At 35.3% G+C, this 15,857-nt stretch overlaps 1 protein-coding gene across 16 annotated transcripts in view; it reads left to right on the forward strand.

Moving 5' to 3' along the window:
* The window catches only part of PKP4 (plakophilin 4), a 255,873-nt gene that overhangs the window by 166,536 nt on the left and 73,480 nt on the right, over positions 1-15,857 (forward strand). For all 16 annotated transcript variants that reach the window (XM_037848816.1, XM_037848822.1, XM_037848817.1 and 13 more), the window contains one exon: positions 4,647-4,681. In XM_037848816.1, the coding sequence (XP_037704744.1) occupies positions 4,647-4,681 (35 nt within the window). The remainder of the gene's footprint in view (positions 1-4,646; positions 4,682-15,857) is intronic.

Consider the following 15,857-nt stretch of genomic DNA (forward strand, 5'->3'; position numbering starts at 1 on the left):
TGTATAATTCTTATATATATAATTTTATATATTATATATTTTATATATATAATTTCTTCATACAATGACTTTTTAAAAAATAAAGCACAAAATTTCACAAATCAACCATGTTCTAATCTCAGGCTGAGACCTGCTTCTCTTTTCAACAGAGGAGTAATCTTAGATCCTGTCCCAATTCAGTGTGTCTTGTAGGGAAGTAGTGACAGTAGCCTGCATGCAATAGTTATAGGAAGAGCCCCATCTGGACCTGGGAGAAGGTGAGGGAAACGACGTAGTAAGTTACCATGTGACCCCATCAGATTCTCCATTGCCCTCTCTCCTGGTGTTTTCCCACTGTTGTCCCTAAAGTAGGCCAGTTCACACTAGGCACAGAAGAACCAGGAGGAAATTGGACACTGACTTAATTAAGGAGAGCATTTTTCAAAAATATGCCTGTTTTATAAAGTGATACAAAAAAGCAAAGGTTCATGTTGAGTGTTAAATATCATGGGTATATTAGAAAGATAGTTGCATGGTACCTGCATATGCCATTCTGGAATTTGTGTAAGTCTGAGTCACCAGACGGTGTTCCTGCATGTTCTGCTCCAAAAATAGCATTGCAAGTGTGAGGCAGCATGGCGTTTGAGGGAATTGCAAGTAATTAGAAGTGGTTAGAATGTAGGGTTTATGTGGGGGAGAGGTAAAAAGTGAGGATAAGCAAGCAAGAAGGAGCCAGGTAGTGGAAGGCCTTCTGTGCTGTAGTAAAATGTTTGTGTTATCCTTTGTACTGCTATTGTGCATTGTCAGCAGGAGAATGGCATCTGATTTGAGCATTTGAAAAATCACTGTAGCAGCAGCATGGAATAAAACCCAAAAGGGAGAGAAATCAAAGCCTGGAAGACAAGCTAGGAGAGACTGAAAGAATGATCCACCCAAAAGATGAGAGAATAAAGGCCTGAATTGTGTAGTAGGAATGAATTCAAAAGGTATATGTTCTGAGTGCCTGCTGTGTGCCAGAAACTGTCTTAGATTCTGGGTATACATCTGTGAACAAGGCAGACTCCACTGCCCTCATGGAGCTTACATGCTACAGGGGTGAATAAATAATAAAAGTGACTCCTTGCTCTTTAATTTGAACGACAAGGTGGTAATAACTACATAGGGGCCAGCTTGGGGAGAAACAATGTCAACATGTTGGATGTGACATGTGTTATATCCAGTATGCAGTTGGAAATACAGGTCTACGGTTATGGAGTGATGTGTGGCCTCTTTTTAGAGGGCTTGTTTGTATTTGTTTTCATTTGTAATAATTAACGTCAGTCAGGGTTTGGGTTGCAAACAGCAGAGTCCTCTTTGGCTTCTTCAAGCAGAAAAGGAGTTGATGCTGAATGCGCATGCCCAGGAGTGGTACCCGCTCCCACCACAGAGTGCCTCTGAACACTCAGGGTACCGCGGCGCCCCACACGTGGCTGCTTCTGAGTCCCCAGTCTCCGCCTGCCATCTGCCTGCAGGGAACGATGAGCAGGCTAGTTTTTTGACTCATAACAAGAGAAAATACACCAAAATAAGGGAGGGCTTTAAAAGATATTGGACAGCCCTAAATGTCCATTTCTGTGAATGAAAATAATTTCATTTTCACAAATGTGTAGAATTTTATAGTAATGCACTACTTGGCGTCATCCTTAAAACAAAACTTATTTTTCACATTAAAATGAGTTGCCCTGATTTATTAATTTACTAATGAACTTGCTTTAAATTATCATTCACTGTCTAACCAGACATTCCCAAACTCATGAATAGATTGCATTCTAAAAGTTTGTTGATAATTAAGTTATTGGAGATTATGGATGCATCTTCCCATTGGAACACAGTTATAAAGGTAATACAGTTCTTGTATTTCAAAATGTGTTCCATCTTCCCATGGAAGCTCCTAGAACACAAGCTGCTTGACATCTTCAGAAGAGAAATGAAAGGGAACAGGATGTTGTCATCAGTGGGCACAGTGGCTAAACATTGTAGATGGTGAGTAGAAGCTGGGGAAGTGTTTTAAGGAAAAGATGTTTGGAGTTGCTTCTAAATGTTAATAAAAGTGCTTAAATTCAGTGACTTAAAACAGCATTTCAAATTACCTGTATGTGTTGTCAATTCATGAATCCCAGAGTAGGGAACAATTTGAGTCATTTAGAGTGAGTAGTTCAAAAGGGAAATCGAGTGCTCTGAATAATATATTACATAGACTATTTTGAAGAGCCAGTTATCATTTGGAATTGTAGAATTTAGTGTAAAGGTAATTGGACTAACTATGCAGTATTCAAAATATACCATGAAATTTATTTTTTATTCTTAATATTAGCTTGTTTTCCTAATGATTTCTTTTTCCTAAAATGGAGAATGTTAATTTTAACTGAGGCTTCCCATTGCCTTCACCTAGGAACGCTTTATTGTAGTTTGGTGACCAGAAGCTTTATTCACAGCACCAAAAATGCTGTTTGCCTGATTATTACACAGTGAGGTTACAGGAGAGTCTTACCTAGATTCAGGGAGATTAAGTTGGCCTGCTTGAGCAGAGTAATAACTGGATCTTCCAGAACAATGAAGAATTCAGTATTACTTTTTCACAATTTGTGTTGCAACAACAATGTATATTAAGCAAGTGCTACGTGACAGGCAATACGCTATGCACGCAACATAAAGAGCTGAGCAAAAAGCTGCAGCCCTTGACCAGCATCGGCAATTAGCATGAGTTATATTCTGCGATCAATAATTTCAAGGATAAAAGAAACTTGTAAAAATATTTCATTAAATTTTATGTAAGTTTCAAACCCGTAAGATGCTAAACTTTCATGATATTCCTGAGAAACTTGAGGTATATTAAACATTTCTGGATGGCAGTTTGATTTAACTTACATTTTAATATTGACATAAAATGAACATTTTGATAGGTACATAGTTGAATAATGTCAGCCTCATTGCTTAAAAAACAAATAATAGAATTCAACAGTAAAAACAGGTTAAAGAGTAATTGAAATTCAGAGTAGGTAACGGCTTTTAGAGCCATGAGAATGTGATAACCTGTCAGCAGCAGGACAAATGTGCCATTGCTGACATTTGACCAAATTTTCAAGTTTTTCTGTCCCATCAGTCCCTTTTGAAATCATTTAAGAGTGCATCAGATAAAAGAGCATCTCTGGGGTGCTGGAGAAGATTAGTATTAACTGATTGATTCCATTCACTGGGAGCATGTCAGTTCAAAGTCCTGAAATGTGAACGGTGGTGAAGAAAAGGCAAATCACACACAAAATTGAAGTTCAGGGAGTTCTTACTGAATGTCAGGTTTTCAACCAGCAGGAGTTTCATTAACTATTTAATAGCTTGGGGAAAATTTTAAGGAGTTAACAGAAACTTAAAATCATGAAACTGTAACACTGAAAGGAATGTGGCCTTTGTCGGTTCCAAGTCTGATTTTACAGTGTTTCCTTAAGCATAAATCACACTTCTTTTTCTTAAATTTGAAAAGCACTTCAAAAATACTTTAATATGTGTTTTTTCTGCTTTGATAAAAAAATGTATACATGTATTAAAAAAATCCTTGAGGTCCCACCCCAAAGAAATCGCAACTACTAGCACTTTAGTTTTTATTTTTCTTGACTTCTTTCTAGGCATGCTGTGTGTGTGTGTGTGTGTGTGTGTGTGTGTGTGTGTGTGTGTGTGTGTGTGTGTGTGTGTTTAACGCAAAAATGGGATCACAAGCTGTTCTACTGAATAACACAGCAGTTGGGAGCCCTGCCTTTGGAATCAGACCATCCATCATGTGCCTGATCCCACCTCTTTCAGTTACTAGTGTGAGCCTGGCCAGTTTCCTCATCTGTAAAATAAAGATGATAATATCCCTGTTCATAAACTTGTTGTGAGTAATGTAGAGGAGATACTGTATGAAGTGTTTAATCTGGCATTTAATAAATGCTTAACAGTCCAGCCTGTTGTTCCTGTGTCATCCCACGATGCCCCTTAGCACCATGCTCTCCTGTATTGATTGGGGTGGGGGTGGGGGCATTTCCAGGGAGAGACAGAAAGGTTTTTATGCACACATTTTTTTTTAAGTCCTTAAAGTAGATATTGTGTAAGTGGAGGAAAAATATACAGTTAAAATTTTCTCCTGGCTTTATTTAAGTTTTCTATTTTTAATGTGAAATTCAGCTCTGTGATTTAATTTTACAAGGTGGCATCCAGTTCAAAACTGATCCCATTAACTTTTGTGTTTATTATAGTACCTAGAGGCTTCTTTTGAAAATAAGTAAAATGAATGAACTTCCTAACCTATTTTTAAATTCATTTTAAAGTATATATATTTTTTATATTATCACAAAAAAATAGTATAGTACATTATATAAGTACCATGAATTTCATGCTTGATTGGGCTATTTTCTTTGTCTCATTCAAGAAGACTCTTATGTCACCTTACAGCTTGCTTTAATTTCCAAGTCAAAATACATTTTTGTCCCAAATTGATATGGAAGGTTAAACAGAAGAGTAACTTTAAAATTTTGTTTGAGATTTTTATACATGCTTTATTTAATGAGAAAATTAAATGTACATATACAAAGTAAGTTGGCAGTTAAATTTTATGACAAAGTAAATGTTCTATTTTTTCCCTTCTTTTTCTCTAGCTCAACTGAGAAGTCATTTCCTTGGAGATCAACAGGTATGATCTTTTATTATGTAAAAAAATTTTTTCTTATGTTTTGCACACACATAAAGGCAATTTCATAGCCTTCTCTCTTAATTTACTACCTCCTGGTGAAATAAGCCAAACTGAGCCTTTTAATAATAACAGTATTTGGCTACTTTGAATTAGTAGCTCTTAATATGCTTAATTTTTAAAAATATTTGAGTAGATTCGTATATGTCAACTATACAGAAAGTTAAAGCATTGGACAGCAACATTTTTAATGTTAACGTATTATCTGAAAGAGCTTCCTTTTCATCATAAGGAAACACTGAGTTGCCCTCAGAAAGGTTATTGTATAATCTGGGATACCTGGCTGATCATTTATGTAAAGCAAGATCTATTCTCTCAGTGTTTCTCATATTCAGAGAAGCACTGTCTGAAATGTTTCTTTTCTTTATGCTTTCAGATGTAGAATGTCTTAGAGCTTGTACTACAAGATAATTAGCTTTGTCTTATTAGCTATAGTTACTTGGTTATATTTTTTAAGGAGATTAACATATAGACTCCTTGGCTTTCTTTTTTTTTACCTTAATTTCTCCTCATTTAAAGGGTGAATTACATTAAAGAAGCATGCTGCCACTTTCACAGATGTTTGATGTTTTCACACTCAGTCTTCATAATAACTATTTATTGAGCATCCTCACCATGTGCCCAGGACTATGCACATTACCAGGAGACAGTGATGGCCATGGCCCACGTGCCTCTCCCTGGTCCCCAAGGAGCTTTCAGTGTAAAGGGCAATGCCAACACCTGTGTGCAACATTATAAATGCTATAAGAGGTCTTAGCATCTAAATATCTGAGTGTTTTTCAAACAGGGCTTACAAGGAGTAAAGCCCAGGCCACCAAATGCCTGCTACCTAAGGTATCAGGATTCTGGTGTTACTTATTGTGTATACTAGGCACTGTGGTGTTTTATAAAGAAGCTATTCCCAAGAAATGTAGTATTTACTCAGACCATAGATTAGGCAGAGACATATAAAAAGCTACCTACACTTATAAACAACAATTTAATACAAAGAAAGATATACCATGAAATAATATAATGTTTGATTAACTGCCAAGTAAGTATTTTGTGGGAAAAATTGTCATAAATGAGCAGTCCACTTCAGAGAGAGCCTTATAGCAAAGATGGGCCTGGAGCCTAGTCCTTGGTAGGGGCCAGGCTGTGAAGAGAACATTGTCATTGAGCAGCACAAGAGACAGCAGGAATGTCACATGGGAACATTTAAAACCGGTTTGGGAGACAGTAATGTGCAAAAGCTAAATAACCATATTGGGTCAGATTAGAGAGACCTGTTAATACCAGGGACTTTGAATTCTCCTGCAGGTGGTGGGGAGACACTAAAAATCATTGGAGCAAAAATTCAGAGTTTAAATGGCCCTCAGGAGGAATAGCAGAGCTATGAAAGGGAGGGAGAAAAAAATAGTGGCAAGAGAGGCCAAATGAAAGTGTATTTCAGACTTTGGTGTGTGTGTGATAATCTGAAATAGGAGATTCCAAAGGATTTAGAGAATGACTGGGTTAGGAGGGAGCAGACAATTATAACTTTCAGGTTTTGAGTTTAGGAGTATGGTGGAACCGTTAAAACAATTAGGAGAGTCTAGATGGAGAGCTGGTTTTAGGGGAATGCCAAGAGCTTCGACTTCAGATGTCTTGGGTTTGAGATGATTACAGGTCAGCAAATGGAAATATTCAATACACATTTAGAAAAGTGAGTACTAAGGAATGCCCTTAATTAAATGTGAAGAAAAACATACCTGTTAAACTAATAGATCCGTGCATATTAATACTTAATTCTGTGGTTTGGGCACGTGGACAATGTTTAACCAAGTCAGACAGAACAAGACTGAAATGCAGGAGAGCAACTTATGCTAAGAGAAAGTTGCTGCTTTTATTTCTTGGGAAGTAATGTGGAAGTGGTGTGACATCTGGCTGAGTCTGAGAGAGAGGAGTCAGTTGAAATGCAGTTTTATTCCCCCGTTTTGTCAGTGCACTTAAGGTCCATACTGAAGTTAGGAATCACAAATACTCCGTTCACTGAGCTATTCCAAGGACTGAGTACAGTCCTGTGTATGGTAGACGCTGGGTAATTCACTACTGGAGTGGAAGAATGCATGCACACAGGCGTGAATACGTAGATGATGCTTTATAGTGTCATCAGAATGTTTGAGTGTGTATACCTTAGCTTCACAGCTAGATTCTAAGTCTTTGAAAAGTGTCTATTTTTCTTTCCACCTCAGTGCCTAAAGGCAGTATCTGCCTTTAGCAGGTACTAAAAATATACCTAATGAGTGAATGGGGAAGATTTTAATTTAGCAGCAAAACACATACCTTGAAAACTAGTATCACTCAAAGACGTTATATATTTTCAAAATCCTCCCAAGTTCTAATGCCCCAGGACTTTTTTTGATTCTTAACTTGACTCACTGTAAACCTAAAACCTGTGTAGCCTAACAGGGCATTAGAAAAGAAAATCCCCGTTAGCCACAGCACTGCAGTTCCACCCTTCTTGCTGGACTGTGTATACCCAGTCTTGACACCTGGATCTGTTAAGTTTAGAAATTGTGTGACATTAGCAGTCAGATGTTTTAGGTGTTTCCTTTCAGCTTTCTGTCATTCTATCATTACATTGCAGTGAGATTCTGGATGAGTTTTCTTTTTTTCTTTTTAATTTTCTTTATATATTGCAGATTCTCCACATGTGCACATGAAGTTAATTTTTTTCCGTTTTTCTTCTTTTATTATAATAGCTTTATTGAGATAATTCTCATACCATACAACTTAACAGTTTAAAGCTTCCTCCAGTTCAGTGATGTTTAGTGTCTTCACCGAGTTGAGACCAGTCCATTTTAGAACATTTTCATCACCTAAAAAAGAAACTCTTTACCCATGAGCTTTCACTCCCCTTTCACCCCACAAACTCAATGTAGGCATCCACAGGTCTACTTTCTATCCCTTTGGACTTGCCTTTTCTAGACATTTCATATAAATGGAAGCATACAGTGTTTGGTCCCTTTCACTTAGCGTATTTTCAGGGCCCATCCACGTTATGGTGGGGCGGGGGGTTGCAGTGGGAGTTTTCCAGTGTAAGTTGGAACCAGAGAGATGATGTAGCCACTGCCAGAGATGCTGCCTGAAGTAGAGCAGGAGAAACATCCTGGCATCTCCATGTAATTCTCCTAACCCTCACTAGTCTGCACTGGCTGAAACAAGCTCAGGTGGGCAATTGTAGAGTTTTAGCTACCAAAAGCCAGGCAGGCACTGTGTATAATCTTAGATTGATGAAAGTAGGCAGGGCATAAGATTAGATGGTGAAGACAAATGACAGGGAATGAAATATCTGAGGCCGTGGCAGCCTTTAAACTCCCCTCCCCTGCAATACATTAAATCAGCTTCAGTCATTTAATCACCACTTTCATGATTTTTGCCATATTCAAGTATCAAATGTACTATTATATGCTTAATTTTTAAAAAATTAACTTAAATCACTTTAAAAAAATTTTTTTTCATCACCCTAATTAGGCTATGCAATAAGAGCTTCAATATGCTAGATATATAGGTAAACAATCATTTATTTATAGCATTTATATATAATATAGATATAGATTATAAACAAGCATTAATATGATTTAAAATAAATACATAATAATTAATTGAAAGTTGTCCAAATTGCCCCTCAAATACTTAAGTGTTAGGGAAATACAACTCTAGTTTATCTGTCCTCACCATACTGACATCCATAATTCATAGTTATGCCCAGGCCTTTATTTTTGTCTGAGCACAATATTGCCTGAACTCATATTCAAACCTAGGAGTTATAGTTACTTAGTCTTTTTTTCTTTTGTAGAGGGGGTGGGGTAAAGGGAAGGGGTGATAATTATCCTTCAAAACAGCAGTCACAATCAGTCTTTCTCTACTTTCTAACATTTTAACTGTAGTAATGTCACTTGTGTTTTTTCTTAAATTTGCCTACTTTTCAGCCATACTTACAACATTTAAGTTGTATCCATGGCCATAAGCTAGTTATAAGGGTAGAAAATTGACATTTGATTTTATGAATAAAACAGTAAAATTGCTTTGTTTCACATTTCTCTTTGTTGTAGATATTAATGCTATTGAGAAGTTTTATTAAAAGTAATTGGTATAAAATGCCAGCTTTGCTGCTGCTTTTACCATAAAGTTTAACTATTTTTTATGTACCACTTTGCAAACAGATGCTGAATGTAGTATGAAAATTATCTTGCTTTTAGAATTAGGCAGTCCTCAGAATGAGGCGAAGGTGGCTTAAATGTAAACAATATTTAAAAGATCTTCAGTTCACTTTGTTTTGGGCTAGGTCTAAACATAAGAAACATCTTTAGTTGTTTTCTTATTGTTTTCTTAAATAGGAATGAATTACACAAAAGGATTTAGGGTTAAAGTTCTGTTATTTTTCCTCATCTTTAATAATCTTGACTCTTGCAGATAATTTCTCTACCCGCCCCCCCCCCAACAATGAGATGACTTGTGAGCAGGGCAGTAGCTTGATCACTGCCTGAGTGAGATCCCTGCCCACTCAGTTGTTTTCAGATGTTACGTTCAGTTAAAATGTCAGAAGCAGCTCAGCAGCTGGATTTTTGTTTTTAATTTGTTAACTTACTGCATCATTTTCTAATGAAAAGCTCAAGTTCCCTATGCAGAAAAGATTTCCATTTCTTTATTACTCAGTTCAGGTTTTTTTTTGTTGTTGGCAGTGGTTGGTTGGCTGGCTGGCTGGATAGCTGGCTGGTTGGTTTTTAAGTTGCGCTAGGGATGGTAGACTCTTGGAGAGTCAAAAACCAAAGCTCCTCCACTAACACTTTGCAGTTTGGAAGCTGCAAGCGATACTTCCCAAAGAGTGACAGGAAGTGCCCATTCACAAAACATTTCTATTTTCCCAGGCTTTTGGGGAAGGAGTCTCAAGGAGATGCTTCCCTAGAAGTAATAAGTAGTTTTGCTTTATTGTTATTTTTACCTTTGGCCCTCTTCGTTGTTCTGGACTTTCTAGTTTATCAGTGTTAACTTATTTGCTCTCTAAAATCGTAAAGGCACATATTTTTTTTGCCTTTTATGAGGAAGCAAATTCAGTGTTTTGGGTTAAAAGCTTTGTCTTTTCCTTAGTCTTGCATTTCTGTTTATTATGTGTATTTTGCTAAAAAGGAGTAAAGAGTGTTGTCCTAGTGCTTCTATTTCCTTTTATTAGCAAGTCATTTCCCATTGTTCATTTCATATCTTTTAACGTTTTATTTATTTGTACAGTCTCCACCAATATTTAAGGTAGCTTTCAAGAACACATATAATAAAATAGAAAAATAAATGTCAGAATCACAGAAAGTATAAATTAGAATAAGTGTCAGAATCACAGAAAATATAAATTAGAATAATAAGTAAAGGCCTGAAGAAAGTAAGAATGCAAATATGTTCATATGTAATCATGCTTCTTTGTGATGGCAAATACTTTATGGAATATCTTTTAAAGAAAAGAGCTTGGATTTACCTCTCTTTTAAGAAAAATCACACCAGTTCAGTCATAAAAATAACCATGCACAATATATGCCACCCACAGGAAAGAAGCTGTGTCAAAGCCATAGATTTGGTCCTTTTGTGAAATCTGTCATTGGTTTGTTACTTAACTCCCCCAGCCACATCCTGTAAGGTAGATTTCACCGCAGATCACAATTTCACAGTTTTTCTGTTCCAGGGAAAAAATTACTAGAGCCTAGGCGCTTTCCAGTTTTAGTACTTACGTGTAAAATGCATGAGAGGAGGGGGTAGAATCAGTCTGAGAATCTATGGTTTTTGCCAACCCTGTAGCCCTCCCCCCACTCTGGCCCCGCACATCAGGACAGGAGCGTTTTACAGAGTCAGATGCACTGTTCTGTTCCCACCTGGCCAGATAAATTCAGTCTCCTTGTTTTTAACACTGACATGGTCCCTAGAAGAAGAAAGAGTCCGAGAAATAATTGCAGAAGTAGAAATTACTGATTATTAAGGAAGTGATAGGGAATTGGTATTCACAGATAAGAAAATAAAGAGTTTAAAAAAGATTGGTGTCTGGCAAAGCAGTGACCTAGCAAAGGACACAGGAGCATTCGAAAGAGGGGGACATTTTTGGCTAACCCTGAAGGCATTAAGGGCTTATTAGACACAGTGAGTCTACTACAATAAGTAATGAATAGGAGGAAAAGTTTTAACAATTCTGTGCAATTCCGTATAGTAAGGGTGTTTGATGTTTGACAGTAAATATGGAAGGGAACAAAAAAGATTATAGTAAAATAGAAATTTTAAACTGATAAGATCATTCAACTTCACATTGCTGCTTTTATGTGTAGTATATATTGAAATGCCATAATTTTATACTGTACATTTAAATCATTATGTGGCATTGACTGACATTAATAGTTAATATATACTACTAAATTTAAGACTTCAGGGGCTAAGTTTTGTGTTAATTGTTTATATATTTATATTTTTTCTCTAAACCATATAGACACAAGTTTCTTCCACTAGGGTGAGTTTACAAAACAAAACAAAGCAGAACATAAATATTGAAGATAAAAGATAAATGAGAGACTAGACCTAAGTCAATTTATCTTTCTTTTTTCCTTCATCTGGAGCAAGTAATTTACAACAGAAAAAAGAAGCCTCAGTACATGAGATGAGACATGAAGTTAAATGGAAATACTTTATGCCTCAGTACAAATGTACTGAATTTATAAAAGAGAAGGAAGTTATTTTATATAGTATATGTTCATAAATAGAATATTAGATCAGCAGTCATGTATAAAGGACTATTATTCTAATGAGGACTTTGGATGTTATGATTTATTATGGCTATAAAACTGTAGAAATGGCATTTCCTGTTTCTTTTGTAAGTACCAGGAGGAATAAGAATTTTTTTAAAAACTTGCCTTAGAGTTCAGTTTTTCCTCCCTTATTTTTTGCAGCTCTTTTTAGTCACATGTTCAGGGCAGTCAGTCTTCTTACCATAACACCTGCAGTACTGTAGCTTTCTGACCACCGCTGTAAAAGTTCTTCTTAACTTTTTAATTTTTCTTACAAAAGAAAAAAAAATTCTTTTCCCTGGAAAAAAAAATTTGTAAATGATAGACTATAGTTAATAGTACAATTATTAAAATGTTCTTTCATGAATTATAACAAATATACCACACTAATGCAAGGTCTTAATAATGTGGTGGTATGTTGGGAAAACAATACACCCTAATATAAACTATGGACTGTAGTTAATAGTATAATTATAATGTTCTTTAATCCATCGTAACAAAGGTCCACTCTAATGCAAAGTGTTAATAGTAGGGGCTGGTGTATATGGGAATACTGTATTTTTTCTATGATGTTTCTGTAAACCTACAACTTCTCTAATTAAAAAAATTTAAAAATGTCCAATTAAAAATCTTTTAAAATCCTCTCTCAATGTAAAAATAAAACCAATATAACTAATTACTATATACTAGAAGCAAACAACAGATAAACAAAGTAAACAGATTCAAGGAGAAAAAAAAAAGTAAGTCATTCTTCTTGTTTTATTTTTTTTAAATGTCTAGAAGAACTTGGATTAAAAGATAAAAATTTCCTCTATTCCCACATCATAGCCATTCCCACAGCCTACACCCCCATACCTACACACATGCTCTCTGAGTTAACAGTTTGGTGTGTTTTATTCCAAATTTTTTAAACACAAATAAGGATTTACTATGCATAGCTTTATGACTTAGGTTTTTTTCATTAACGATCTAATAAAACCATGGATGTCGATATATAAATATCTTCCTCATTTTTTTTAATGGATCCATTACTTGGAAATGTATGTAAGCAGTTTTTTATTAGTAGACATTTCAGTTTTTTCCATTACTGACAAACAATGGTAAAGGCTTTCTCCATCCGTCTGCCTGAATGTCTCTGTAGATTAGAGTTCTGTAAGTAGACCTGCCTGGGCAAGGGTGTATACTTCTTTGCTTGGGTAAATAGTGTCAGATTTTGCCCACCCAAAATGTTTAATAGTGTACACTCCTACCTATACCAGTGTTTATTTTTATCTATGTGTATTATGTTTACAAGAATGTAGGAGTGTAAATCTTCATGAATATTTAAAATTTTAATGTTATTAGGCTTTTAAAAAGGTTTATATATGGATTAACAGTAAATATTTTTAAATATCCATTAAATTAGAACATTAAGTGTAGGCTTCAGTGTACCTCTGACCATCCTGTTATTTGATTAGTGCTCATGGAGATTGGAGATCATCCTGATTTGGGAATTTCATAAATTGTCATAATGTTTTTTGTCAGTTTGCTTTCTTCCGTTTTCACATCTGACTCAAAATGATCAAATACATTTTTTCCACCAACAAAAATGTAACAACCACCATTAAAACAAGCGAAAAAACCTTTTGATCACCATTGGAGATAATTAGGGTACCAACTTAAATCCCAAGTATGGGTGGGAACCAGGCATCATCAGTTTCATTAAAGATCCCAAGTTTGAGAACTACTGCTCTACTCTAAAAATTAGCAATTAAAGAGAATTAAATGTTTATCCTGCCTGTCTTGAGCAAATGTGTATTTCAGGGTAATCAGAATAGCCTTAGCTATTTGTTTAGCTGTCTAAAGAATTCTAAAATATTTCAAAAGAATTCTAGCTGATAAATGTAAAAAGAATAATAAAATTAGAAAATCACCAACATGCAACCCCTGAAATAACTGATTCAAGCAAAGATTGTCAGTGGAGGATAAAATTTTAGGACAGTGGTTGTCAATCCTAGCTGTACCTTAGAATCACCTCAGGTGCTTTTAAAAATCTCAGTGGTCAGGCCACATGCCAGACTGATTAAATTGGAGACTCAGGCAGCAGTAGTTCTGGACTCTTCTCCCCACCCTCTCATCCCACAAGATTATAATGTGCAACCAAGGTTGAGAACCATTGCTTAGAAGACAGGTTAATGGTAAACTTGATGGTAGAAGGATGAGGCAGACCCCACCTAAGTTGACTAATAGATCTTAGCAACCCTAAAAGCACAGCTAGATATGATACAGTGTGACGCATATGGCACCCTCCGTAACATTCTAACCATGAAAGCTTGACCTGCAAGCTTTCATCTCTAGCTTACTGTTTACAAGATATATCAGGGTTAGAGGAATATGTAAACCATGAGGAAAACATCAGACAAATCCAGAATGTGAAACATCCTATAAGATTATTGTTGTGGTTTCCTCAATGAGTCAAGAATATGAAAATGAGATTGCAGGACTAGATTACAGGATTTAAGTGACAATAACACTCAAATGCAGTCATTGCAACTTATTAGAGCCTAACTAGGGTAAGCCAACTGAAGGAAGACATTTCTGAGACCATCAGGAAAATTTGAATATGAACTCATTATTAGATGGCAATATGGAAGACATGGTTTTGTGAAGCCCTTATTTTATAGAGATACATGAGGAAGTATTTAGAGGTTAATGGCCTGATGTTTTGTCTTTAACATCTGTAACAAAGAAAAAAGGGGAAGAGATGAATGGAGCTAGCATGGCATAATTTAGTTAATTATTAAATCTGAAGTATGGTATGTGGCAGTTCATTATAGTTTCGTCTCTACTTTTATATATGCTTACAAACTTTAATGTTAAAATTTAAATGCAAAATTTTAAAACAAAATATTGGGGTTACCAAAGTATATCAGAGTGACCATATGTCAAAGTCAGGAGAGTATTGACCATACTCTTGAAGGTTAGCTCTAACAGAAAGAACCCAAATGTGAGATGGATGGCATGAGTTTCCCAGCCTGCAGATGTTTGTTTAATTTGTTTTCCACATGTTAGGGATTATATTAAGTGAAACTTTATCAAGCCAAATTATCTGTAGTGCAATGAATTTACTGATACATTCATACAGGGCCACCACCAAATAAGAATAGTAGCATTTTGCTTTAGCAAACTTGTATCTGAATGTTCCTAAGCTACTTATTTGTGATATAAAATGCATCAAAAAAGGTTTAAATATAGTAAGTTAATACTTTTTGTGAAAATCAGATATCCAGTTTCAGCCTTTAATATTTTATATATGATACAAACATGGCAAGTAAATATTTAAATTTTTCCATGCGTTTAGTGATATGAGAAGAAAGTGTCTATTAACTATCTAAAATAGAATAGAAATCAGTAAGCCTGAAAGCTGCTCTTTTTCCATTATCACTCCTCAATACACATAACCACATTTCCTCTGTTTACGATTGTTTCTTTGGAAGAAATTGGAGCAGCTATCATATACAATTCCACATTTCATTCTTATGCCAGAATTAATCTGTATTTTACTTTACCTTGTTAATATTCACCAAAAAGATAATACAATGGGAAAATACAGGAAAAAAACTGCTTTAGAAGAGCCAATCATTTCTTTTTATGGTCAATATTATTCCCTACAGTAATCTATCTTATATCTCAAATATGCCCATTTCCACATTTGGTGACATTCTTTTCCCAAAAGGATTAAAATATATCTTTGAAAAAAATTTTTAGAGTAATTTTGAGCACTTAAATACATTTTCCAAAGACCATTGACTATTTACACCATCATGAATCCCTTACTTACTCTTTTTTTAGATGCATGGTCCTACAGGAAGCAAGAGCCCAATGGCCATATCTCAATACCCATGTTAAACATGATGTTGAACACTTTACATGTGTGATCCATTTCTTTTCATCTTTATGTTTCTTAACTCCTTATTCTTCTAGCATTCATTTGACAGAAGGTAAGATGCCTATATTTTAATTAGTACCCAGGTTTAAAATACTTAATTAGCACTTGTTTTATTATGATTTCTGGAAACTCCTATTCAGCTGATTTTTTTTATAAATTATTTTTATAGTTTTATATTCCTGAACAGAATTCAGGAATTTTCAAATATTTGCGAACAGGAGATCTCTCTGGTGGTAGTCAAAACTAAAATAGTATTCAGATTTGTCACTGTAGAAATAAAATAAAGTATATTATGCCAGTTTATACAGATACAAAGTTTGCTTTAACTAGGAAATTGAACCCAGAAAGAAAAACTTGCACAGTGGATTTCCTTACAGACTAGTTTATGTTTAGAGCAAAGTTTAAAGGGAACTAG

The sequence above is a fragment of the Choloepus didactylus genome, chromosome 9 (assembly GCF_015220235.1).
Source record: "Choloepus didactylus isolate mChoDid1 chromosome 9, mChoDid1.pri, whole genome shotgun sequence".
NCBI lineage: Eukaryota > Metazoa > Chordata > Mammalia > Pilosa > Megalonychidae > Choloepus > Choloepus didactylus.